This window comes from Haliotis rufescens, unplaced genomic scaffold (genome assembly GCF_023055435.1).
Source record: "Haliotis rufescens isolate VD_foot unplaced genomic scaffold, xgHalRufe1.0.p SCAF_33, whole genome shotgun sequence".
In the NCBI taxonomy this organism is placed as follows: Eukaryota; Metazoa; Mollusca; class Gastropoda; order Lepetellida; family Haliotidae; genus Haliotis; species Haliotis rufescens.
In genome coordinates this window covers 4698241-4724994 of record NW_025964035.1, presented here as the reverse complement: position 1 = coordinate 4724994, position 26754 = coordinate 4698241, and the positions used below count along the sequence as shown (strand labels likewise).

The 26754-nt window shown below is 40.7% G+C and overlaps 2 protein-coding genes across 3 annotated transcripts in view; both read right to left on the bottom strand.

Annotated features, from left to right (window-relative positions):
- The window catches only part of LOC124150317 (dTDP-glucose 4,6-dehydratase-like), a 35431-nt gene extending 20747 nt beyond the window's left edge, over nucleotides 1–14684 (bottom strand). The window contains exons 1-7 of one of the 2 annotated variants that reach the window (XM_046522296.2): nucleotides 14645–14684; nucleotides 6666–6727; nucleotides 5872–5928; nucleotides 5124–5178; nucleotides 3975–4066; nucleotides 3504–3617; nucleotides 2768–2782 (exon numbers count right to left, since the gene is read on the bottom strand). In XM_046522296.2, coding sequence (XP_046378252.2) covers nucleotides 2768–2782; nucleotides 3504–3617; nucleotides 3975–4066; nucleotides 5124–5178; nucleotides 5872–5928; nucleotides 6666–6727; nucleotides 14645–14684 — 435 coding nt within the window. The remainder of the gene's footprint in view (nucleotides 1–2767; nucleotides 2783–3503; nucleotides 3618–3974; nucleotides 4067–5123; nucleotides 5179–5871; nucleotides 5929–6665; nucleotides 6728–14644) is intronic. The other variant, XM_048380878.1, reaches the window with a different exon arrangement.
- A 3702-nt stretch (nucleotides 14685–18386) lies between these two features.
- LOC124150320 (deoxyuridine 5'-triphosphate nucleotidohydrolase-like) lies at nucleotides 18387–25354 on the bottom strand. The gene is made up of 6 exons (XM_046522298.2): nucleotides 25141–25354; nucleotides 24396–24487; nucleotides 21882–21926; nucleotides 20836–20910; nucleotides 19363–19433; nucleotides 18387–18758 (listed from the first exon to the last, which is right to left on the bottom strand). Exons 1-6 carry the CDS (start codon nucleotides 25341–25343, stop codon nucleotides 18702–18704), a joined length of 543 nt encoding a protein of 180 aa, XP_046378254.2. The 5' UTR covers nucleotides 25344–25354; the 3' UTR covers nucleotides 18387–18701.
- Between the last annotated feature and the right edge of the window lie 1400 nt (nucleotides 25355–26754).

Genomic DNA, 26754 nt, shown 5'->3' with positions numbered 1-26754 from the left:
CTGGAATCCATCTAAACCAGACCACTGCACGAGTACCCGTCAGCCGAGTAGTCCTTGATGTAGGACTGGAGTCCATCTGAACCAGACCACTGCATGAGTTACTATCAGCTGAGTGGTCCTTGACATAGGACTGGACTGCGTCTAACCCAGACCACTGCACGAGTACCCGTCAGCCGAGTGGTCCTTGACTTACCACTGGAGTCCATCTGAACCAGACCATTGCACGAGTACCTGTCAGCCAAGTGGTCCTAGGCGAAGGACCGGAGTCCATCTCAACCAGACCATTGCACGAGTACCCGTCAGCCGAGTGGTCCTTGACATAGGACTGGAGTCCGTCTGAACCAGACCACTGCACGACTACCCGTCAGCTGAGTGGTCCTAGACGTAGGACTGGAGTCCATCTAAACCAGACCACTGCACGAGTACCCGTCAGCCGAGTGGTCCTTGACATAGGACTGGAGTCCGTCTGAACCAGACCACTGCACGACTACCCGTCAGCTGAGTGGTCCTAGACGTAGGACTGGAGTCCATCTAAACCAGACCACTGCACGAGTACCCGTCAGCCGAGTGGTTCTTGATGTAGGACTAGAGACCATCTGAACCAGACCATTGCACGAGTACCCGTCAGTCGAGTGGTCCGAGACGTAGGACTCGAGTCCATCTCAACCAGACCATTGCACGAGTACCCGTCAGCTGAGTAGTCCTTGACATAGGTCTCGAATCTGTCTGAACCATTGCTTAAGTACCCACCCCTCAGCGCTGGCATGATAGGGACCAATTCTGCCCGGAATCCCATAATGACAGAGTCATGGTAGACAACAAGGACAAAGCTAGTAGTGACATTCAACATGCAGTGAGAGTGACGGCGTGATCTAGAAGATAAACTACTGTGTAGAGGTCAATAGGTTTCAAACATGATTTCATTCAAAGCCGAAGGAGGTAGAGAAAGGACAAATGTCAAGCCACGTTGATGTTGGTTTGTTGGTTGTTTAACGCCGCACTCAGCAGTATTCCAGCTATATGATGGCGGTCTGTAAATAATCGAGTCTGGACCAGACAATCCAGAGATTGATATCATGAGCATCGATCCACGCAATTGGGATCGATGACGTGCATCAACCAAGTCAGCGAGTCTGACCACCCGATCCCGTTAGTCACCCTTTACGACAAGCATAGTCGCCTTTTACGGCAAAGCATGGGTTGCTGAAGACCTTTTCTACCCTGGATCTTCACGGGTCCACGTTGATGTCACTGAATCTTACAATACACTCTCAACAAGTATTTGTTTGTCAAATTTCCTGCCTGAAATATATTGCCACGCTTGCTGTAGATAATGTAAGAACCACACGACGTTATTTAGCAACGTTTAAGAATTAAGATCAGTATTTGAAATTGCCAAATGGCTGGTTTGCAAAAGAATAAATATTTTCTTGGCAGTAAAGCAGTCATCAGCAATGTCATCACCTACCGTATATTGATATCTTTAGTGGTCGAATAAGAATGTAGAATTCTAAAATGTCTTGGAAAAATTTGGTTTAATTTGAACAATATTTAGGAAACAGGTTATAGGAAACAGGTTATAGGAAACAGGTTATATGACAGCGTGTCCACTTCACGTGAGGGGAAAGTCTGCTGTGGTAGAGTACCACGATATCGAGCTGACAAACTGAGGATCATCATCCTGGTGAAGCATGCAGCTGGAGGGAGTGGGGGAGTTGGGTTTCTCAACCATAGCTGCCAACTTTCCCAAATTACAACAAGAGTTTGCCATTAACGTGGCTATATCCCCCGCCCCTGTTGCAGAATTTGACATAATTAAATCTACACAAACCCTAACCTTTTTTAACCGAGGTGGAACTTGTGAAAAAAAGAAGAGTTTGGAACCTAGGTCCATCTTGTTGTCATGGAAACATAAAAAATAAAAAATTCTAAAATTTCTAAATGGCACCAGTTCAGCATGTACTTGACAGACCTGCAAAGTTCAGTTATGTCAGGGCATTAGTCTATTGTGGAAGGAAAGCCCCGAGTGACAGGCTTGCTACTTTGGTGAAACCCACGAGCGCGGGTCACGAGCTCGGGTCGGGAGCACAGGCCAAGAGCCATCTTCCCGAGGCAAGAGAGTTAACTGACTTTAAAAGTCCAGTTTCCACCCTTGCCGAACTAGGCGGGAATTCCTGGGCTCTATCGTAGCGCCACCAGTGGCTATTACCAGTTATGTCCCTTCTAAGCCTCTCCTTTAGACCAATCAGATTCCACCTCTCGTATCACTTGCATTTGCATCAAACAAAACAGTGGCACCCAGTCAAGACAATCTGATCGATAATCACGGTCTGTGTTGTGATAAAACGGGACTTACAGTGTGCAAAGCGTGAGCACTTGATTAAAAACATGAAAAGATTTGGAAAATATCTGCTGACAACGAGTTGGCGGTGCACATGCTTTGAAAATCCTGCAATCGACCGAAATCTGCACGACAGTTTACGAACCGGATTTCGATTTTGCACGATTTTGATTGGACTATGCATAGACTCGGTAGTCTAGCCAAAATGTAACTCCATAATACCAGCCCAGTTTGGCAAGGGTGGAAACTGGACTTTTATCATAAGTTAACTCCCTTGCCTGGGAAGATGGCCAAGAGCCGACAAACCAAGGATGATAATGAGGCTGAAACATGCAGAATGATGCACTAGGGCTACACAACATCAGCATCTCAAGACGACACTGCTATCTAGGTCAAACACAACACACACTTGCATGGAGTACTTACAATATCGTCTTCAGGCTTGGAACAGTAAAGTCAGCATCAGTTCACAAAGTGTTCATTATGTATAATGTACTGGGAAACAAAATCAATAATCGATTGTTGATAAGCTTTCGAAACCTCATATATGTGTCCATTTTAAGTGAGTGAGTGAGTATGATTTTACGCTGCTTTAAGCAATATTCCAGCAATATCAAGTGGGGGGGTTGGGGAGGACACCAGAAATGGGGTTCACACATTGTACCGATGTGGGGAATCGGTTTGTTATTGATTTTATGATAATGTGATCAATAATCAAATTCAGGAATCCAATTAGTATGATCAGTTTACTGATCGAATAACAGATCGTTGCACCTCAAATATATAATGTATTGAAGGTTATCGGAGTACTGACTGCTCTTGTCTATCCCAATCATTAAAGGGGTGGTGGGGTAGCCTGGTGATTAAAGCGTTCGCTTGTTAAGTTGAAGGTCCGGGTTCGATCCTCCACATGGGTACAATGTGTGAACCCCATTTCTGGTGTCCCTGGTTATTGTCTGGTTATTGCAAAAAGAGTTGTAAAATCATACTCACTCACTCACTCATATAATTACAGTTTGTACCAAATTTTTAAGAAAATAATTGTCGTTATTCCTTCAAATATCACTCCACAAAATACCTTGCTCCGTCTACAGAAAGTTTGGCAGATATGTGTCCTTCATTCATCATCAATTGGACATTAATAGCAAGGGAGGCAACTCACCTTATCTGAAGAGTACATCTGACCAGTAGAAAATTCCATGTAGACCTTGACCTTGTGTCTCGCTGCAGTGACGGCACAGTTGTGACTTAGACGTACAACACCTTCCTTGTAGACCTACAACAGTGAGTGAGTGAGTGAGTGAGTGAGTGAGTGAGTGAGTGAGTGAGTGAGTGAGTGAGTGAGTGAGTGAGTGAGTGAGTGAGTGAGTGAGTGATGGCAGAGTTGTGTCTCAGACAGACAATGCCCTCCTTGTCAATAATCAAGTATGGACCAGACTGACTGACATCATGAGCACCAATCTATGCAATGGGGATACGATAACATGCATCAACCAAGTCAGTGAGCCTAACCATCCAATCCTGTAGTCACCATATACGACAAGCACAGTTTGCTGAAGACTAATTTTAACCCGAATCTACACGGGCGAAAGAGACCAAGTCAAACCCGCATCTTCATGGGGAAGGTACTTACTGGTTCAGTCTGGCCATACTTTGTCTCTGCAGCTACGTTTATTACGAAGTCAAACTCCTCTCCGTCATCGGCAAACGCATTGTCTACAGAAGCTGGAATGAGAAAAAGGGGTCAGATGGATGAGAAAATCTGTCAAAAGTTACCGTACACGGTGAATATATATTATTATCACGTGATTATTATTATTACTGACTTTTTCTATCACCGCTGTATTTTTGTATTTGATACTAACCACTGCCATTATATCATTTGTTGCCATTGAATATTGTACCACCACTCTATTGTGTACTGCCATTGAATATTGTACCACCACTCTATTGTGTACTGCCATTGAATATTGTACCACCACTCTATTGTGTACTGCCATTGAATATTGTACTACCACTCTATTGTGTACTGCCATTGAATATTGTACCACCACTCTATTGTGTACTGCCATTGAATATTGTACCACCACTCTATTGTGTACTGCCATTGAATATTGTACTACCACTCTATTGTGTACTGCCATTGAATATTGTACTACCACTCTATTGTGTACTGCCATTGAATATTGTACCACCACTCTATTGTGTACTGCTATTGAATATTGCACTACCACTCTATTGTGTACTGCTATTGAATATTGTACCACCACTCTATTGTGTACTGCCATTGAATATTGTACCACCACTCTATTGTGTACTGCCATTGAATATTGTACCACCACTCTATTGTGTACTGCCATTGAATATTGTACTACCACTCTATTGTGTACTGCCATTGTAACTGCTGTGCAGTAATTTGTATTGATTTGCAGGCTTAGTTTTGTAATTCATTTGTTGATTGTATACGACTTGTTGGTTGTTTGTGGGTTCACACTAGGTTCTTTGACGTACAGATTTCTGGATTAACATATTGTTGCATTTTGGGACTTGACACTATCCACAAGGATCCAAGGGATATCAGGGCTTGTTTAGCTATAAACCAACCATGCACCAGTGCACCCTAATACAATCTCATTAAAATCAGACCTTAGTTCTCACTACCGCTAAACAAAGATCTGACCAGGGTGCAATCGTTTTTTTTTGGTGCAACTTGGTATTCATGTCAACATGTACCTGGTGCAAGTTACCAGCCCTGGGTATACAGTGTGAATACAAGAGATACCTGGGTTGATGAGGTTGGAGTGTCGGAATTCCACCTTGGGGCTGCTGAAGGATTCCTGAAACACAAACAAAGAGTAATTGTAAGTCAGAGAGTGATTTGGGATAAAAATTTAATATTCTTGGTTCTCAGGCTCAGGTTTTATTTCCATTGTTAAAAAAATATAATCTTAAACCTATACTAAAGTACCACATGATTTCACGATATTAAATACACAAAATTTGAGTACATACTAGCTTGAACAACAACAACACCAAAAACACCTCCAGCCCTCACTATATTTTCATAAGCCATAGCCTTAGAGTGAGAACCAGTTCTTTTATTTTTCAAGCCTTAGTAGTCATAGCATGTCAGCTTGATGTGGAGGGAAAGCCCAAACTGATGCAGGTCTTAGATGTTTACCATTAAGGTGAAACCCTCGGGTACTGGTATGGTGCTGACAACCTAGAAACATGGTCAGGGAAAGCAGGATTTGAACTCATGATCACAGGCGTCTGGCATGCCCAAGGGACACAACTCTGCACAGCGAATAGCAGTGCCTTGGACAACTGGGCCACCCGTGCCCCGGTATAAGAAAGGGCTTGTCAATAAGGAGGGATGAGTGGAGGTAAAGAACCTGGCAATCAGGCTGTCATTGTACAAAACAACCTTAGCGCTTAGTCCACGTCAAAGTATGGGAGCTACGATCACCTTAGCGCTAAGATAGCTTTGTGCAACGGCACCCTTTATCACTGTTACCATGGCTACTCACTGTATGATGGGGGTTCAGCCACGCCATCTGGGGGGGAACTTTGTCGGCAACACGCACCTGAAACACAAGCAACATTCTTTATCACCAGCAACTTTTTTCAGTTGTAGACTTGTTCTCCATGAAAAGACAAGAAGACTGCCATCAATATCTCCCCTCCAAACACTGTATGAGTTGTCTCCCTTGTTTGTTGGGTATTTAATGTCTTACTTGGCAATATTCAGGCAATATGACAGCGGTCTGTAAACAATCGAGTCTGGACCAGACAATCCAGTAATTGACATGTACATTGATCGACGCAATTGGGATATGATGTCATGTTAACAACTGAATCACCAAGATCAACCACCTGATCCACTTTACCATGGCAACCATATTATCAGCTTACCTTAGCAACCATATTATCAGCTTACTTTAGCATACTTACTATTAGTTTACCATGGCAACCATATTTTCAGCTTACCTAAGCATATATCTTATCAGTTTACCATGGCAAACATATTCATGATATTATCAGCTTACCTTAGCAACCATATTATCAGCTTACCTTAGCAAATATCTTATCAGTTTACCATGGCAACCATATTATCAACTTACCTTAGCAACTATATTATCTGTGCACCTTAGCATATATCTTATCAGTTTACCATGGCAACCATATTATTAGCTTAACTTAGCAACCATATTATCCGTGTACTTTAGCATATATCTTATCAGCTTACCTGAGCAACCATTTTATAAGGCTACCTTAGCAACCATATTATTTGTCTACCTTAGCAACCATATCATTGGCCTACCTTTGCAACCAATTCATTCTTTACCAAGTAGTGTACCAGGTTCCTCCCAATAAAGCCGGTACCTGAAAACAGAAAATATAGACCGTAATACTCCTCCTATTCATGTACTAGCATCAAGTGGTGTCCTCTGTAGACTCCATCAATCCAGCGCTGAGTGAGTGAGTGGGTGGGTGGGTGGGCTCCAACCTAAGAAAAAATTGTGTGAGTGGGTCAGGTTAAACCCCTTGATTTGAACAGTATTCCAGTTATATCACGGTTATTCCAGTTATATCACGATGAGTGAACTTAATGTGGGAGGAGAGCCCGATCTTATGCAGGTCTTAGACAATTATGACTTTGGTGAAACCCATGAGCAGGGGATGGTGCTGACCAACCTAGATCGGGGCAAACGGAGATTAAAACCCACAATCATAGGTTTCTGACTTGTCCAGGGGAGGCAACTCTGCAGCAGAATTAGGATAAACATGTGGCACCACACAATAGCTGCATGTCTCCTCAAATCCACAAGTAACCATGGTAACAAGGGAATCACAGAACAGTTATCATCACATTTCATGTTCATATGTAAGGTGTACATGGTGAAAGTCATTGGGTCCTTGTCAAAATCTTCATTACAAAGAAAGGGGCAGTCAGGTAGCTTTGTGGTTAAAGCATTAGCTTGTCACACCGAAGAACCAGGTTCGATCCCCAACATGGGTACAATGTGTGAAGCCCATTTCAGGTTTCCCTTGCCATAATATTGCTGGAATATTGCTAAAGGTGGCGTAAAACCAAACTCACTCACTCACTCATTTCAAAGTTTCAAGTCTCTTCATGGTCCTAGCATCAAACCGTGATGGACCTGGATCCCTTCACTTCTACCACTGATACTGAAGTTGGGTTTGCTAATCTAAATCTAACATTTCACAAATGTTGAATGAATTTAAAAGTTTTAAGAATAGAATTTCAAAAACATGTAAAGAAAAAAAGAACTTAAAAAAAAAATTCCAATGGACAAAATAGCAATTTATTTTCCAATTTGCCTGCCAATTATGATTGGTTTGGATGCCAAGATAAATCCATGCTTGTTCACTTCATTCAGTAAAAAAGAACACTTTTTAAACAATTAAAGCAATATTTCTTGTAAGTCAATAGCTGATACATATAGGGAAAGAAAAAGTATGTTTGAAAAAAATATTTCAATCCTATTTGCCTTCCCACAATTCTTCTTCAGGATCACTTTGAAAAAAATATTTCCCATGGTTTTTTCTCGACCATTCACCAGAAATTTTTTTAATCATTTAAATCTCTAACACAAAAAAGAAAGAGGCTTGATGTCATATAGGTGCCCGAGGATGACCCTACAGGGGGTATTCAAATTACATGCCATCAATTCAAATTTGAAAAATTTACATTTCCTTTTGGTAATATTGACACTCTAGATTTGGAGATCATACAAACATTTGTCTATCAATTTATGCTCTTTTCCCTCTGTGGAAATGTAATTGTGGAACATGCCCTTGTTAAAAGAAGCAATGTTGAGATATACCAGCTTGAACAGTATTCCACGGGGAACAAACTCCCATAACACCACCCCTATCAATAACAACATTGCTTGTTGAAGACACATTAAACACCTCAGACATGGGTGTTTTTAACAGTGTATTTTTCCACTCAGTGTGTATCAGATTCTCAAACATTCTTTGTCCTATGTCTTTTCTGTTTATAAGAAACAAGATGTTCGGCAGCACCCTATATGTGACACTCTCACACATGCTGATGTCAAACAAAAGCCAGACAATGTATATTTATATAGTAGAGGATGTCTCACCTTCAAGCAGGCCCTACAACCAGGACAATGGCAACATGGTTTTGTTTATAAAGTATCGTTAAAATGAATTTCTTGCTCCTCATGATTATGTTGTTGTGTGTTTGTTTATTATTGTTTAACGCCACACTCGGCAATATTCCAGCTCTATGACGGCGGTCTGTAAATAACCGGGTCTGGACCAGACAATCCAGTGATTGATAACATGAGCAGTGATCTACCCAATCGGGATACGATGACATGCATCAACCAAGTCAGCGAGTCTGACCACCCGATCCCGTTAGTTGCCTCTTACGACCAGCATAGTCGCCTTTTATGGCAAGTATGGGTTGCTGAAGACCTATTCCGTCCCGGATTTTCAAGCGTTGCCTGTAAAGTGAGGACCCAGAAACAAAGTATACACTTCACATGTTTCAAAGGAATTGGCAAGTCGGGTATCACATTTTGGGGGTTAATTGGTGGTAAGGTCTACCTTTTTTCAAGTCCAGAATAAACTCTGTAGATCTCTGTGACACCCAAGATCAAGAGTATGGTGCAGACAAACCAAGAGACATGACAAGACTGAATCAAGGATTCAAACCCAGGATCACAGGTTTTGGCATGCCTAATGACGAACTTGGCACAGTGAGTTCACCACCTTAAAAAACTGGGCCACCAGTGCCCCTGTAGAGAAAGAAGAGAATTAAATTCTCGCATCAATTCACTTTGTAGTTTACACTTAATGTCTTGACGGCCAAGGAAAATTAAGCAGGTGGCAGTTGACACCACCAGACATTTATCTCGATGATCTGCAACCAACTTCTGGAATACGACCCGAAACAGACACATTTTATTTCCTTATCCAAGCTAATATCTCGACCTGCTCACACTGGCACAGGCCGATATTTAGCCCAAGTCTGCTGCAAATTCCATTAACAATTCTCAAAATGGAAATAAGAGTTTTCCAAATTCATTTCAACTAATTTTATGATTTTGTAGAAATATCCTGTATTCCACTGAAAACAGGACCGATACATGGGAAGAGGTTTTAATGTTTAGTTACATATATCATTACATTAAATGCAACCTCAAAATACAAGGTTAAAATAGGCCTACCTCTAAATTTAAGAGTGAGTGAGTGAGTATGATTTTATGCCTCTTTATTCCAGCAATATCAATTTGAACTGAGGAAAAATGAACTTTGAATAAAAAATCACAATTTTTAACAACTTTTAACTCCAATTTGCCCGTCAGGGGAATTTGTTTTAAAATCCTAAAAAAACACAGGTATTCATGTTATTACGCTTATCAACAAACGGAATCAAAACTGCATCGTGCTATCTAATCATGCTGGCTTGAACATTTTCTATTTCAGTAAGCAAGTCTCCATTTCTTTCTGCAAGCCACATATAAAATGGCTCATATCACAAGACAGTATTTGCGTTATCAGCAAATGTTTGCTTTTTTCATGAACAGATGTGTTTTTCTTGACCAACATCCAGTAACAAATTGACTGAGTTTGTGTTCAAGAAAGTAATGTTTGTAAACAATCCGCTATCACCACCACGGAGATGACAAACTTTCTCTTCCTTCTCAACACACACAGGAAAATGTTAGGCAAGATAACATTCCTGCAATTTAGTTTGCTTAACCCTTGTCTGCACAAGCAACTCTTCCTTAACCCCGGCCCTGCTACAGAACTGTGAACGCCTACATTTATTCATAAAACTCTATATAGTGTTGTCATTGTTTTAATGAAGTCTTATTTTCATAGAATAAACCTGTAGCAGGAACGAGGAACTTCCTACAGAATATAACTCTGTCCCCTGGATAATCTATTGAAAGTCCCCGCTATTAAATTACATCCTCTAATCCTCTACATAACAGTCCGACCATTTGATATTCATGGGGGGGGGGGGGGGGGTGAATGCTTGAAATATATTGAACTTCTGACTGTTGGCCAAAAAAACACATTGTTGTGACATATCCAAGCCTGCCCACCCCTGAAAATCAAATGGTCGGCTACGCATTACAATGCTAACTGTAGGAAATGTGTGGATAGATGTAACATCAAAAAAATATTTCTGTGGATTGTGGGGCTGGGACGAGTCCAAATTTACTACCTGGGTAACCAACACCATATTACCTGACCCAACCTTGGTACCCACTGCAGGTCTCAAGAGTTGGGAACAAAATGTCTGATTGGGGATTGTTTTACCGCAGCCCTGGCAAAACAACATAAATACATGCATCAAACAATCATATCATGCGTGCACTGAAGTTGACTGAATTTTTATCTTTACTCAAACATATACAAATCAAAAGTAACGTGTGCATCGTCAGAAAGAAATGCGAACATTAGGGACTTGTAGTGTAACCACTGAGCTATAGTGGGTTTTTGTCATTAAACAATATGTCACGTGAGTAACCACAGGTCCGGGTAGTTCTGTGGGTACCCAGGTGCTACTAAGGACCCTACCGACCCGAGTACCCGAGTTACCCATCCCAGCCCAAGTGGACTGAACTTGCAACCTTCATACTCGTAGTCTAGTCTATGAGCTACAACTAGTACTAGGCTATAGAGGCGCTGATAAATCACAATATTTTAGCAGTCTCTTTTTAAGTACATGAACGTTGCATGATGTGTATTACGTCCCGAAGGTGTGTTGGAAAAATAAAATTATTGATAAATGTTGTTTCAGATTTTGCATTTGGTTTAGAAGTCAGATAAAACACCCCCTCAGGTTTAACCTTAACACAGCCCCCCCCCCCCCCCCCCCCCCCATGGGGATTTCAGGTTAGAATTGGTCCCCAGCTATACCTATGCTGGTCGTAAGAGACAACGTAACAGATCGGGAAAGAAGGCTTGCTGACTTGGTTGATGCCGTTTCATCCAACCCTGATGGCGTGGATCGTTGTTCGCAATACCAATCACTGGATTGTCTGGTCCAGACTCGACTATTTACAGACTGCTGCCATACAGCAGAAATATTGCTGAGCGTGGCGTTAAACAACAAACTTTTGGGGGTAATGACCAAGGCAACATATTAGGGCTGGGGCGGATAACTCGGGTACTTGGGTCGGGTGGGTCCCGAGAAGGATCCGGGTACCCACGGGACTACCCGGACCCGTGGTTAGTCACGTGACATATTGTTTGATGACAAAAACTCACTTCTGCTCAGTGGTTACACCAAAAGTCGCTGATGTTCGCATTTCTTTCTGACGATGTACTCATTCCTTTGGACTTGTATATGTCTGAGTAAGTTTCAGTGAACTACAGTGTATTCCAGCGTGTCAGCTTAATGTGGGAGGAAAGCCAGAAGTGATGCAGGTCTCAGACGTTTACCTCTTCGGTGAAACCCACGAGCACGGGTATGGTGCTGACAAACCTAGAAACATAATCAGGGCAAACCGGGATTCGAACCCACAATCATAGGTTTCTGGCGTGCCCAAGGGACGCAACTCTGCGACTTCTTAGACAACTGGGCCACCCGTGGCCCCCCTTCCTTGAATAGAATACATTTTCTGCCCATCAAGTATCTGACTATCTGTCATTATAGCTAAAATGGATAGAATTATCATAAAAACGCCCGCATGTTATCAGAAATGAGTGGGCCACTGTAACTTGATAATGCCCTCATATTACTTGACGATGGGCCATTATCACGCCCGTTGTTAGGTGACGTCATAGGATAGGGAAAGGTGACGTAACGTTTAATAGTGGCGTCATCTGGTTTGTTCTATGATGTTTCCATATTTGTAAAAGTGGGTCAGTGACATTCATGTTGATTGCAGTAAATGTTTCAAAATCGACATTGTTGTTTCTTTTTATTTGATGACAAATTCCATCCATTGTAGCTGTAATAACGGTAACGCTTTTTTTCAGGGCATTATCATTTGCAGAAGCCCTCGGTCTTTTCAACTGCCCTCCTTCGTCAGGCAGTTAATAGAAGACCTCGGGCTTCTGCAAATGATAATGCCCTGAAAAATAGCGTTACCCTTATATTATCTGAATATTTCCATTTTTGTCACTTTGAGCCCAATGAATATGCATGTGTAGCATAGTCCATAAAAGATTATACTAGCTTTACGTCTATCATGCCAAGATCTAGTATCACAACATGCAAGACATTCAAAACGGTTCAATGTTCAGTTGAAATATAATATTTGCAGAGATTTTCATGATTGAGGTGAGGTATTGTTTAACGTCACGTTCAAGATTATTGTACTTATGAACATGTTCATGTTTGTGAGGCTGCTTGTACTAGATGTGTTTATGACGGTTTTACAGTGCTAGCCCACTGAGATACCATGCCACAGTTTAACATGGATACCCCACTCAGACAGTGTTCCTGCTCTTGTTTTATCACCATAATCATATTAATGCTAAGGGCCAGGAACAGTTTTAATTGTTGTTTAACACCGCACTCAGCAATATTCCAGCTATATGATTATAGTCTGTAAATAATTGAGTCTGGACCAGACAATCCAGTGATTGACATCATGAGCATCGATCCACACTATTGAGATATGATGACATGCATAAACTAAGTCAGCGAGTCTGACCACCCCATCCCGTTAGTCACCTCTTACGACAAGCATAGTCACCTTTTACGGCAAGCATGGGTTGCTGATCCCCGGATCTTCACGGGTGAATAACAATAAATACTTCTGATACGAGGCTGGGAATCAAACCACCAACCTTTCACCTAGTAGACTCAAAATGATTTGGCACAGACAGTATGAACGGTTTGAAGAAACTAGATATATAACAATTGTGTCGAAAATCAGGAAGTGATATGAGATATGTGTTGGTGTCTTATGAAAGAAACCTTGTACTTCCTTAATTTTCTCAATCCATTGTCCAACAGTTGACAACATATACAGTGTCCGGTGCTGGGCCCCAGATATATGTTACCATGGTTACACGCATTCGGCCAAAAATCAAACATAAATGTTTCTGGCCTTAACATGCTTAAGTATTTACTCACTTGTTTTCGTAGTGATTGTTTTCCTTGAGTATTCAATATATTTTTACTTTCTTGGGTATCTTGAAATAAGTGGACACTCTTTTTAAATATTTCTGCTTTGAGTGCTGTGATGAGTAAGCATTTTGGGACTTAAAAAAATGAAATAATGTTTAAGATGTTTATAACGGTTTAAAATATAGGCTTGGCTCGGCAAGGTGAAATGGGGTTTAACATCATGTTCAAGATTATTGCACTTATATACTAATATATGTGTGTGTGTGGCTGCTTGTACTAGTCTGGAGTAATACCAATTTTACAATGCTAGCCCACTGAGATATCATGCCGCAGTTTAACATGAATACCCCACAAAGATACAGTATACTGACTCCAAGCCGACCAATCCTTGTTTTAGCCCCTTAATGAGCATCAGACAGAGTAACAACAAGTACCATCTTTTAACATCTTTTGGTATGACACAGCTGGGGATCTGACCCATGACTTTCTCTCCAGGTAGACGCTCTACCACTAGACCACAGTGTCAGTTTTATCCCTATAAAGTGCAGCATTTATGTCAAAGGAATATCTGTTCCTGTAGTGAAATTGTCCTTGTAATTTTAAAACAATGGGGAAACTCAATACTAGCCTGCAGGAATTTGAACTAGCCCCGGGCCTCCTTTAGTTCTATCCTTGAATAACTAATTTTGCCCTTATGATCAGCTTATAAGTCTTATCATTTAATATTTGTCAAACATTTCGACCCTCATTCGTGTGAAAGACAGAACAGTTTTCTGTATGACATAAATATAACATTCATGTTCACAAACACAATGACTTGAATAATCCCTATGATCGTCTTCCAATTGAATCCACCCTATTATAGAACAGCACATCACAGATTTAAACACTAGCCAGGTAAAGAATAAATTATATGCAGGTTCAACTGCAAAGGCGTAAGCTTCTGACTCACGATGAACAAGTTTCATTACCTGAAACATCGACCCCGACCAAAGCCAGACACATGGAATTATTGATAAATTCATCAGCCATCGCTGTCATCAGCTGATATAGTAGAAAAACAACACAGAAGATTTTGAATAAAAATCGTTAATTTGAAATACTTCTCAATCATATTTAGCTAAAATTCGTATCAATGAGTCAGTTCATAAGTGCAATGCACGCCTAACATACTCAAGAATGGGTTGAGTCATAAACATAAGCCTTACCTCCCAGTATAAGCACGCGTGCACGTTGCTTTTCCGCCATTTTGCAATATGGAAATCACGTGACAGACGGTGTCCCGTCAATTGGTATCCCGCTGTTTTTTTAAACCCACAGCAAAGCAATATTACGAACAAGGGTAAATGAGTGAGTGAGTATGGTGTTACGCCGCCTTGAGCAATATCACGGCTTCACACTTACGAACAAGGGTTTTGAATCGATTTTGCTTTAAAATCGGAGTTTAAAACGTGTATCGTAAAAGAGAGTCGTTAGGTTTTCAAAAATAGTAATTGTGAAAGTTGAAATAATTTACTTTCTCTGTTTTTCTTCTTTCATTCGCTGTTTGCTGTTTTGTGTACACACAAAAAATGAAGTCAAGGAGAAACTGGCACCTTGTTATTTCAAAAATCTGGATTTGATTAGAAACATATTTTTGATGCCTTAAATATTTATTCTAATGTTTATTATATTCACATACGGTTTTGATGGTTTTCTCTGGGTATTCAACATGTTTAATGTTTAGACTCCTTATCGATGAAGATTGAAATATGTATTGTAAAAGAGAGTCGTTATCTTTTCAAAAGAATAATTGTGAAAATCGAAATACAAATATATTTATGCTTTCAGACACGTGAAGGTCCGGGGTAGAATAGGTCCTCAGCAACGCATGCTTGTCGTAAGAGACGACTAACGGGATCGGGTGGTCAGGCTCGCTGACTTGGTTGATGCATGTCATCGTATCCCAATTGCGTGGATCGATGCTCATGATGTCAATCACTGGAGTGTCTGGTCCAGACTCGGTATTATTTACAGACCGCCGTCATATGGCTGGAATATTGATGAGTGCAGCGTTAAACAACAAACAAACAAAGATCAAATCAAACTCGAAATCTATCCTTGAAATCGAAGTATATAATAACGGCAAGTTTTTTTTTAAAATTTACCTCCTCGAGCACCAACAAATAAAACTTATAACAGAACAATGATTATGATGGTATTGGAGATTTTACGAGCGCTTCCATTTGAGCCGATTTCGCACTCAGAGCTTACCTAGAAACGTATGAAATAGGTAGTAAAAATAAGATTACAAGAGTACAGTAGACTACGGCTTATAACGACCACTCTTTTAGTTAGTTGTAACCATCGTCCGTTATATAAAGTATTTCGTCGACTGTCAGACGTCTTGGATCAAGTCGGCCGCCTCCGTGGTTTAGTGGTAGAGCGTCCGCCCGGAGAGCGGAAGGTCCGGGGTTCGATCCCCGGCCGCGTCATACCAAAAGACGGTAAGATGGTACTTGTTGTTACCCTGTCTGGCGCTCGACATGAACGGATAAAACAAGGACTGGTAGGCTCGGAGTCAGTATACTGTGTCTAAGTGGGGTATTCATGTTAAACTGCGGCATGGCATCTCAGTGAGCTAGCACTATTAATCGGCATTAGTCCGGACTAGAACAAGCACACACACACACACACACACACACACACGTCGCTGTATAAGTTAGATAAAATTGGACGCGACGTTAAACCCCATTTCACCTCACCTACAGACCGTAGTCATATAGCTGGAATATTGCTGAGTGTGGCGTTAACAACTAACCAACCAACCTAAATTAAACATTGTTCTATCATGACATCATTTCTTGAGATTGGCACATGCACTCGCAACTTGATGACGTCGTTATTTTGAGAGGGGAGTAGCTGGGCAAGGCAGAAAAAAACGCGATGGTCGAACGATCACCCCCGAAAGCGGGAGAGGATTGACCATCGGTATTGGAAGAAACGGTACAGATAATCGACTTGAGGATTGTAAGAATATGCCCACCTGTGGTTAAATCGACTTGCCCGACATTGCCGAGGTCGGATCCTATTGAGGGAGTCGTCATTAATAAAATACGGGCAACTATTCTTAACGCTTGTAAATTTCAGCATCATCCGGAAAGATGCTGTATATAATGTTGATATCCCATATAAGAAATAAACGACTCATGGTCGTTATTTATCGTACAATAAAACACAGCAGGGAGAATATACAAATCAGGGTCTGCAGCTCTTACGGCTTATTCTCCCTGCAGTTATTTATTGTACGATAAGCAATTCCCATTCGTCGTATATTTCTTAAATACTAGTATACAGCTATACGTTATAGTGAAAACCATTTCAATACTTTTATTTAAAAAAAGCGAAAACCATTTCAATACTTTTATTTTAAAATTCATTCATCTAAAACACATAATTGGTTCAATATGTTTCCAAGTGCACCGATATCCTATGCCCTTTGTCTGTTTAATATGCATGTGTATTCAGCAAACATTCGGCGTATCCCCACTTATCATAAGCCCCTCCGGGCAGGAACCTTAGTGAGTGAGTGAGTGAGTGTAGTTTAACGCCGCTTTTAGCAATATCACGGCGGGGGACATCAGAAATGGGCTTCACACATTGTACCCATGTGGGGAATAGAACCCGGGTCTTCGGTATGACGAGGGAAGTAGGAACCTTAATATCCAGCGCTATCTATAAAATTCAATTAACACCTCCTTACGTCGCGGGATCTTACGTATAAGTTATGCAATTTCATTGAGACTGCTATTGTGAGTGAGTTTGGTTTAACGCCGCTTTTAGCAATATTCGAGCAATATCACGGCGGGGGACACCAGAAATGGGCTTCACACATTGTACCCACGGGGGGAATAGAACCCGGGTCTTCAGGGTGACGAGCGAACGCTTTAACCACTAGGCCACCCGACTGCCCCTTGAGACTGCTATACATCTCCTCTTGGTACACTGAATGCTGAGCCCTTTTAAGTGGTTTTCCGGATGTACAGTATGATGGACGTCATGAAATGTTTATCTGGTACGCTGATGCCAATATTTCAATGTTGAAATGCATTAGTATAGTTTTTTTCCCTTGCAAAGAGTGACAATTCAATGGAATATTTATTCCCATTTTAGCAATATTCCAGCAATATCAGGGCGGGGGCCACCAGAAATGGGCTTCACACATTGTACCAATGTGGGGAGTCGAACCCGGGTCTTTGACGTGACGAGCAAACGCTTTAACCATTAGGCTGCCCCACCACCCGTCAAAGTCAGAAGCCTAATTTACTGGTATCAGCTGTGTACACTGATATGACTAAAGAGTTCTGAAATTGGATGCCAAGATAAAATTGGTTCAGAGATGTAATGTTGCATCGAACTAATAAATAAGCCAGGGTCTACCGTACTGACATCGAAATGAAGTTAAACCGCCAGCTAAGTCAACATATTTAGTCAAGGCAGCGTAAAGATGTGGTCTGTTGCCAGGAAACACATCTGACCAGCGTGTGATGAAATCCAATATACGAACTACATCCTTTAAAAAAAACAATGCTACCTCCAGCCATGCACCACTGTAGTGAGTGAGAGAGTGAGCTGGTTTGGGTTTAACGCTGCTTTTTACATTATTCCAGTTATATCACGTGTGTCAGCTAAATGTGGGTGGGAAACCCGAATTGATGCAGCTCTCAGACGTTTACCACTTCCTTGAAACCCACGAGCACGTATATGGTGCTGACAAACCTAGAAACATAATCGGGGCAAACATGGATTCGAACCCACAAACATAGGTTTCTGGCGTGCCCAAGGGACACAACTCTGCACAGCGATTTGCTGTGGCTTAGATGACTGGGCCACCCGTTTGTCTCGGGAAGATGGCAACCCTTTTCCTCCCAAATAATAACATAAATGAGAATAAAGGTAATAACTTGCAAATAACAATATACAAAAGGTTTATTGAATAGCTGCATGTCTTAACAGAACACAAAACGGTATTTGATGATATCAGACCCATGAAGATGATATCTAAGGCCCTCTGAATGACCATCTTAAAGGTAAACATGATGGAGAAAATAAATGCAAAATATGAATGTCCAAAAGCTGCTACACCTGGACATCGTCGTAGAACCCAGGGATTAAATGCTTGGTCAGCATTCATTCACACTGCATTGTCCTTCAATATAGCACGTTCTTGGAGGACAACTGCCACTGTCTGACACCTACATTGCACATATATAACAATTACGCCCATCAGTTCTTGCCAGTGGATCCGAACCCGCCAGACCCTCTCTCAGTGTTGCCCAGCTCCTGTGAAGGAACAGAAGAAAGAAGGGTAGTTCAGTGGCCTATAGGGGATATGGAAACATTTTCAACATAGCAGGAATGGCAAATAACCAAGAATGTCTACAAGCCTGAATAACATATAGCAATCCCCCTAAAATGATGGAAATTCTACTAGCCCTTAGGATACCTTAACAAAAATGGCCCGGGCTACTGGGTTAGAGCTAATTCCTATCCCTGTTTAGAATCCAGCATTTTTGAAAAGGAGGGGTCCGGGTCAATTTTACTGGGGGGGGGTCCATCCAGATTCCCCTCTGGATCCGTCTATGCAAGTGTTTTTTGAGTATCAAATATTTCTCTCAAACTATTACTGGTTACACCTCTTTTAGAACAGGCAAACCCTGAATATTGTCAAAAACATGAAACACAGAAAAGCATATACATTAAAACCCTGAAAACTAACAATACCTTTTAATTTTGCAATTTAAAAAAAATAATTTTGACATAAATCCTAATGTAGAAAAAATATATTCTAAGTTTAGCTGCCAATAGCACTTAGTTTGGAATTAAGATATTACAATACGCCCTCAGGGGCAAGGTGACAGCAAGTCAAATAAGTATAGAATATTACCTCCAATTCTTTCAGTTCAGGAATGTATATTCTTTCACAGATGAGCTGTGCAATACGATCACCACTGTTCACTGAAAACAAAGAAATAAACATTAGCCAAGACCAAATGCTTAGTTTGTTTGTTGTTAAACGCAACACTCAGAAATATTCCAGCTATAAGACGACGGTCTGTAAATAATTGAGTCTGGACCAGACAATCCAGTGACTGACATCATGAGCATCGATCCAAGCAATTGGGATACGATGACATGCATCAACCAAGTCAGCGAGCCTGATTATGTTAGTTGCCTCTTACGACAAGCACCGTGGCCTTTTTACGGCAAGCATGGGCTGCTGGAGACCTATTCTACTCCAGATCTTCACTGGTTTCCAAGTGCTTAGTCTCAAGTTGGGTCTTACATCTCTTAAGCAATATTCCAGCAACATAACACGGAGAGACCAGATATAGGCTTCATTTGTTGTATCCATCTGGGGAATAGAACCCATCCTTCATCGTGATGAGCAAACGGGCAGGTAAAATACATTCTTGTTTCTTTACGACTCCCCCTCCCAAATTGACATGGTGGGAAGGGAGGATTTTCATAAATGTAATTATTTAGCAGTTGGCCTCTTGAAAATGAGGTTTACAAATTTTGAGCATAAAACCAGTTCTTTTGTGTACTTAGGCGAAATCACCAAAGCGCACATTAAAATTATTGTATGCCCTGTAGAGAGGAGTCACTTATCTGAACGCTTTGCCGATTCCTGACCACATATATTTATTGGCAAAATGAAAACTACAATTAGCGTGAATGTACACAACTATTTATGTCTTTCTGAAGGTGAGTTTGCACCAAAACAAAAAAAACAAAAAAAACCCGCCATAAAATGTTTCAATAGGTCAAACTGACTTTCAAAGCAAAACTTTATCAGCCTTATATGCAAGAAGAAAGCCAAGCTGAAAAGTTGTTTTCTAACAGTTAATTTTTTTTAGATCATTTAATGCCTGAAATTCCTACTGTATTTTAACAAGCCTAACTCCTATAGGAGTAAGGACTACATTTTATTACCAGTACAGTGCAATACTCCTTTCAAACAATGAATATTGCATTACGAAATTACAGCTTTGGTGGAAACTGCACTTTTATTGCAATATATTATCAATGTTATGGTACATTGGGTAAAGATATAAGACAACTGGAAGTACAGGTATAGTTATTATTGTTTAACCAAAACCAGTTTTATAGTAGTAGCCCACGGCAATACCTCAATTTAAAATGGATTCTCCATTCAGACAGTATTTTTAACCAGTCCTTGTCATCACGCCCACCCTACCCCCCCCAAAAAAAATATTGCCAAGCAGGCAGGGTAACAACAAGTACCACAAATTGGGATCCGCTGCCATGGAGATGTCAAAATGTGACTGAGACAGGCACATAGTGTGGAACAAAGTCCCTCTTTAAATAAAAAAATTGACGTTGTTTTAAGTCTTGCCTTTGAAATCTTCTTTACTAAAGTTGAACATAACAACGCCAACATTCCCTCTGTAGTCCTGGTCAATAACACCAGCTGAAACAGATAGCATGTATACACCAGCTGGAATTTATTAACATGATTAAACAACAGTTTGTTGTTTAACGCTACACACAGCAATATTCCAGCTATATGACGGCAGTCTGTAAATAATCGAGCCTGGACCAGACAATCCAGTGATTGGGATAGGATGACATGCATCAACCAAGTCAGCGAGCCTGACTACCCGATCCTGTTAGTCGCCTCTTAAGCATAGTCACCTTTGACGGCAAGCATGGAAGTACTTCTGTGGGTTTCTCGAGTGCTAGACCTGAATGTAATTGTGGCAAATCATGACAACCAGGGATAATTCTAGGGTGGGGCCTTGTGTTTTAGCCCCTAAATTTGAAAAAAAGGCCAACATTTTTAAATACATTGGGACATTTTAACATTTAACCGTACCTATGGAATATTTGAAATTTTCACATTAGGGGTACTGTTAGAAAATTCCTAGAATGAACCCTGGACCACCTTAATTTTGAACACTGCATGTGATCTTGACATCCCTCAGCAGTTGCACACAACAGTATCTTACAAATACATGTCATTTGTTTATTAAAGACAATCGAAGTGAATACTTCCTGGCCTTCATTTCGCCCTACACTAGATCCAGTACACATTTTCCCCAACAATTTCCAGTCATTGTTCATTCAAGGTCTTGTCGGAAATTCCACACATTAACCATTGTTGAGATACTGTAAATTACCGTTTGTAAGAGGGTTGCCGCACTCGGCAATATTCCAGCAGTCTATAAATAATCGAGCCTGGACCAGACAATCCAGTGACTGACATCATGAGCATCGATCCATGCAATTGGAATCGATGACATGCATCAACCAAGTCAGACCACCCGATCCCATTAGTTGCCTTTTAAGACAAGCAAAGTCACCTTTTACGGCAAGCATGGGTTGCTGAAGACCTATTCTAGCCCGGATCTTCACGGGTCCATCTATCTATGATGTACTCACCTCCTACATCAATGAAATGTTTGGCTGCCAGGCCAGAACGAGGAGCTGAAACACACGACACAGACCATACACATTTCTCTTGATAACAAACATGATAATGTGATGTGATGTGTTTTATGACAAAAGAAGTCAGCAATCTTTGATGCACAACACTGGAATTGCAACATATGCATTCGGTGTTGTTTGTTGTTTTGTTTGTTTAACGCCGCACTCAGCAATATTCCAGCTATACGACGGCGGTCTGTAAACAATCGAGTCTGGACCAGACAATCCAGTGATTGATATCATGAGCATTGATCTACGCAATTGGGATATGATGACATGCATCAACCAAGTCAGCGAGTCTGACCACCCGATACCATTAGTCACCTTTTACGACAAGCATGATTGCTCAAGACCTATTCTACCCCAGATCTTCATGGGTATGGTCTGTAAACAATAAAGTCTGGACCAGATAAGTCAGTGATTGATATTGTCAATAACGATCCACGCCTTTGAGGGAAAATGACACGATCAACCAACTCACAGAACCTGACCACCAGATTTAGTTGCCTCTTACAAACAGCATAGGCTGCTGGGGGCCAAGTCTAACCCGGAATCCCCAATTGTTTGTATTTAGTGAAAAATGTTGTTTGTTTGTTGTTTAACGCCACACTCGGCAATATTCCAGCTATATGCCAGTGGTCAAAAAATTATCCAGTCTTGACCAGACAATCCAGTGATTGACATCATGACATCAATTTGGAAATGATGACATGTATCAACCAAGACAGCAATGCCTGATCGCCGTATCCCGTTAGTCGCCTCTTACAACAAGCACAGTCACCTTTTACGGCATGCATGGGTTGCTAAGAACTATTCTACCCCAGATCTTCATGGGTCTAGTGAAAAATGACACCAGTAGGGTGTGCACATGTCTATCATGTGTACTAGTGACAGTTTGCACAAACCAAGAATAGAATCCCTTTATTTGTAGTGTGCCATGCAATAGGGCTTGGACAATGACAAATTTACTACCCAGGTACCTGACAGCCTATTACCAGACCCTACGCAGGCACGCGCTGTAGTCTCATGAGTTGGGTACAAAATGTCCAAATGGGAATTGTTTTACTGAAGCCCTGGCAAAGAAACATTTACATACACGTATGAAATGATCTGATCATGCATACACTGAAGTTGTTAGCGCTTTTTCCTTCCTCGAATGTATAATCTTGCTTAGTGATAAAGAAATGTCAACTTGAGCTATACTTGCAGTGTAACCATGGAGTTTTATTGTTAATGTCATTAAACAGTGTATCACGTGACTAACCACGGTCCGGGTAGTCTTGTGGGTACCTGGGTACATCCTTTTTGTTCATCAATTTCCATGCGAGTGCTTATTACAGCAAATACGGTAGCAGAAATCCTCAAGGACAAGGGCACCCCAATAATTATTTAACTCTCCATGGTTCCCACTTTTTTTCTTCCGAAAAATTCCCTGATATTTCCAAAACTTAGAACTTTTCCAGACTGCATTACACGGCCTCCATTATAACAACTGGGAGTGGTGTTTTAACTTTATTTTATAAACAGCTTTAAAATAGAACAATGGAAACGTCTTTTTTTAGATATTTCTGTACAAAAGTGTGTTATGTTTGGTTTAAGGAAAACTAAGTCACCAAGAAATTATCCTCCCCTTAAGGCCATCCATCTGCCACCATTTAAAGAGTTCAAACTACAAATTAACTCCATCAATCATTGCCTAATCAAAACAAGTATTACAATTTTTGAAAATGGACTTCAGGACTAGGATCTCACAACTTTAGAAACATGAACGTGAACTAATTAGTAACATTATAATAAAGTAAATACCATCACTACTTTCAGTGCAACATTCATGCACAGCATTTCACAAACTAACCATTCAAATATACATCTGCACTTTCAAAAGGTCACCAGGGAATAGATAATTATAACCACAACTGAAGTCACCCTAAGTTTTTCCAATGATTTATCTAACACTGATACACTTTTCATTAACAAAGAGCTTTATAGAATCCTAATTGCATTATTTTGTTTACTTGAACAGTAGAACTTTATGAGATTTGAAATTTTACATTCATATTGATTTCTGAAATTCAAATGGTAAACTAATACCAAGGCAATGTAATATTTTACTCAAAATATTTTAAATTTAGAATTTAGTTAGCTCTGGAGGTAAGGGGCGCAAATCCCTATCAGCCACATTGACCTTGACCTTGATATAGTAAAATTTGACAAATACCTCTTTTTCAAACGAATAAACTCCATTGCTTAAATTTGAGTGGCTGCCACAACCATTAAATAATAGAGAGTATGAGTTCCAAGAGCAAAAAATCCCTGATAAATCCCTGATTTTGAAGTTTTTAGTGAATTCCCAGATATTTCCCTGACTGGATATTTCCAACACATTTCCAGGTTTTCCAGTGGCAGTGGGAACCATGCTCTCATAACAAAGAATACGAGTTGAGTTAGTTGGTGTGGATTCCGACATACCAACTCTGCCATATGACCCATCTGGAACAGCAATTTGGATGTCTGTCTTGGCAATGATCTTGTCTCCTGCCGGGATCACATAGTCATAGGCACTGAAAACAGGGGATTCAATTACAATGAAGCTTTAACTGGTCTTTTGCTACAGCTCTGATCATGCTGATGGGTACGCAACAATGGGGCTAATTTAAACTGACTCTAGTCCTACAAAATTAGGCCAAAATTAATGTAACAGAAAGTTACTGACCAGGGGAGACAACTCGCATATCCCCTACTCTAACAAACTTGATGCAGACAGATATCATGGAAGAGAAATGGCAGTGTCAGCATGATAGACAGTAACATTGAATCCAATAGGTCTAAATTAAGTATGTATATATATTACCTCATTTTTGTATATATATATATATATATATGTAAAATATAAAAAGAAATTCCATATGTGCAATAGACCTCATTTTATGTATGTATGTATGTATGTATGTATGTATTTTGACTAGATGATGCTAAGAAAAAGAGAAAGAAAAAGTGTTGGCCATGCAGCATATATTAACTCTTAAAACTGTGCACAGTTTCGATCACAATCACAGTTGAGGGAATATGAATCATATTTTTTTTTCAATTTTTTTATTTAAATTTTACGCGGAAGACGATTTTTTCCGAGGACTACTGTTTTAAAAAACGCGATTTTCCGCGTTTCCGCGGAGATTTCACATCGCGGTATGATACAAGTTTTCAAAGTTTTTACCTGTACAAATCATAACCTGCTGCATATTTTGATCCTCTGGTTGGTGCACGGCCATTCTCTGTCAGTTTGGCAAACTGGAGCGTGACATTGTCTGTGGGCATTTTGCAGAACTGATTTGACGGAGGTCTTGACACGACTGCCCTCAACTTTGGCGCGAGAAGAATAACTCCAATTTGGCGCCAAAAGAGGCGCTGAACAATCATGTTTTGAGAGCGCACAGATAGGAACCCAGTCAAATTCTAAAAATAGAAACACATGCCTGAGAAGCCCCTAAAGCTGGGCCCCGTCTCTAATATCACAATATACGAGCCGGTACAGGCCAATGAGACGATGGCTGTGAACGCCTTCGAAATATTAGACATACACTATGTTAGGTAATGTTTCATTGGTCGCTATTTTTAGATGAACACTTACTCCGAATATCTAAGATAGATACGTCACTATCCATTACACTAAACAAGCAAACAGACCCCAACATAGCCCAAAACACCTCACTCGCATACATTCACGAGACTTGGCCAAATTGGTGTCACATCTACACAGACGGATCTTCAGATCAGATCTCCAATCACACAGGTTTCAGAGGACACGTCTCACAACCAAACCACAGAAGTTGGTGTGATGAAGTAAGACGACCTCTAGCTTGATAAAGGTGTTAGGATCTAACCCGAAATGTCGCACTGATTGTAATAAAGAAGTTGTTCATCCATAGAACTCGTCTTACTTTAAACCAAATCTTACCGACTCCCAAACAACCAATCCATATTTACAACCGAACTTATGGGCATGGCCACAACCCTCCACAGCCAACAAACTACAAACTACAAACCATCAAAACATCCTCATCCTAACAGACTCCCTCGGTGGTCTCCAGGCACTCCAAAATAACACCTTAAAAACCGCCCAAACATTAATTAACCAAACACTCAAAAGCACAAGCGAACTAACTAAAGCTGGGAAAAACATACAATTTCTTTGGATCCCTGCCCATGTAGGTATTTTCGGCAACGAAAAAGCAGACGAAGCAGATAAACTATCCCTTAAAATCCCAAATATAAGCCTTAACCTACCAATCTCTAAGTCTGAAATCAAAAGTACCACAAACAAAAAATCTAAAAGAAATTGCAAACAAACTTCCTAAACTCAGACTGTCAATTAAATTAGGAAAATATTAAAAAAACAACTTAACCAAACCAAAAGTACTACACCCCTCCAAAAACATAGACAGGGTCATAACAAAGCTCCAGACAGGCCACACAAAACTAAATAACCACCTTAAAAAACTTAAACGACACGCAACAAGAACCTGCCCAAACACTGCACCCAACAAGAAACCCCACAACACCCTCTTATACACTGCACTCACTACAAGACACAGAACAACTCTACAAACCACACTAAACCTACAGCAAGGACTAACTCTAGAGACAATCCTGAACCCATTAAATAACGTAATGCATTTCAAAGCTCTAGGCGTATACCTAATTAAAACAGATATATTAAACCGCATCTAAAAACCATCCAACTCACTCACCCACCCAAAACTACATAATCAAACAACCATACACCCCACACGGCTCTCTTAGTCCCTCCCCACCCTTGCATCCATACCAA

What these genes read in the sequence shown, in the direction of transcription:
- LOC124150320 (XM_046522298.2), bottom strand. Translation starts at nt 25,343, where the DNA reads ATGATTGTTCAGCGCCTCTTTTGGCGCCAAATTGGAGTTATTCTTCTC. An exon ending in TGGGTCATATGGCAGAGTTG is followed by an intron (nt 21,927 to 24,395) that starts GTATGTCGGAAT and finishes CGTGTGTTTCAG; the next exon opens with CTCCTCGTTCTGGCCTGGCA. An exon ending in ACATTTCATTGATGTAGGAG is followed by an intron (nt 20,911 to 21,881) that starts GTGAGTACATCA and finishes TATCTGTTTCAG; the next exon opens with CTGGTGTTATTGACCAGGAC.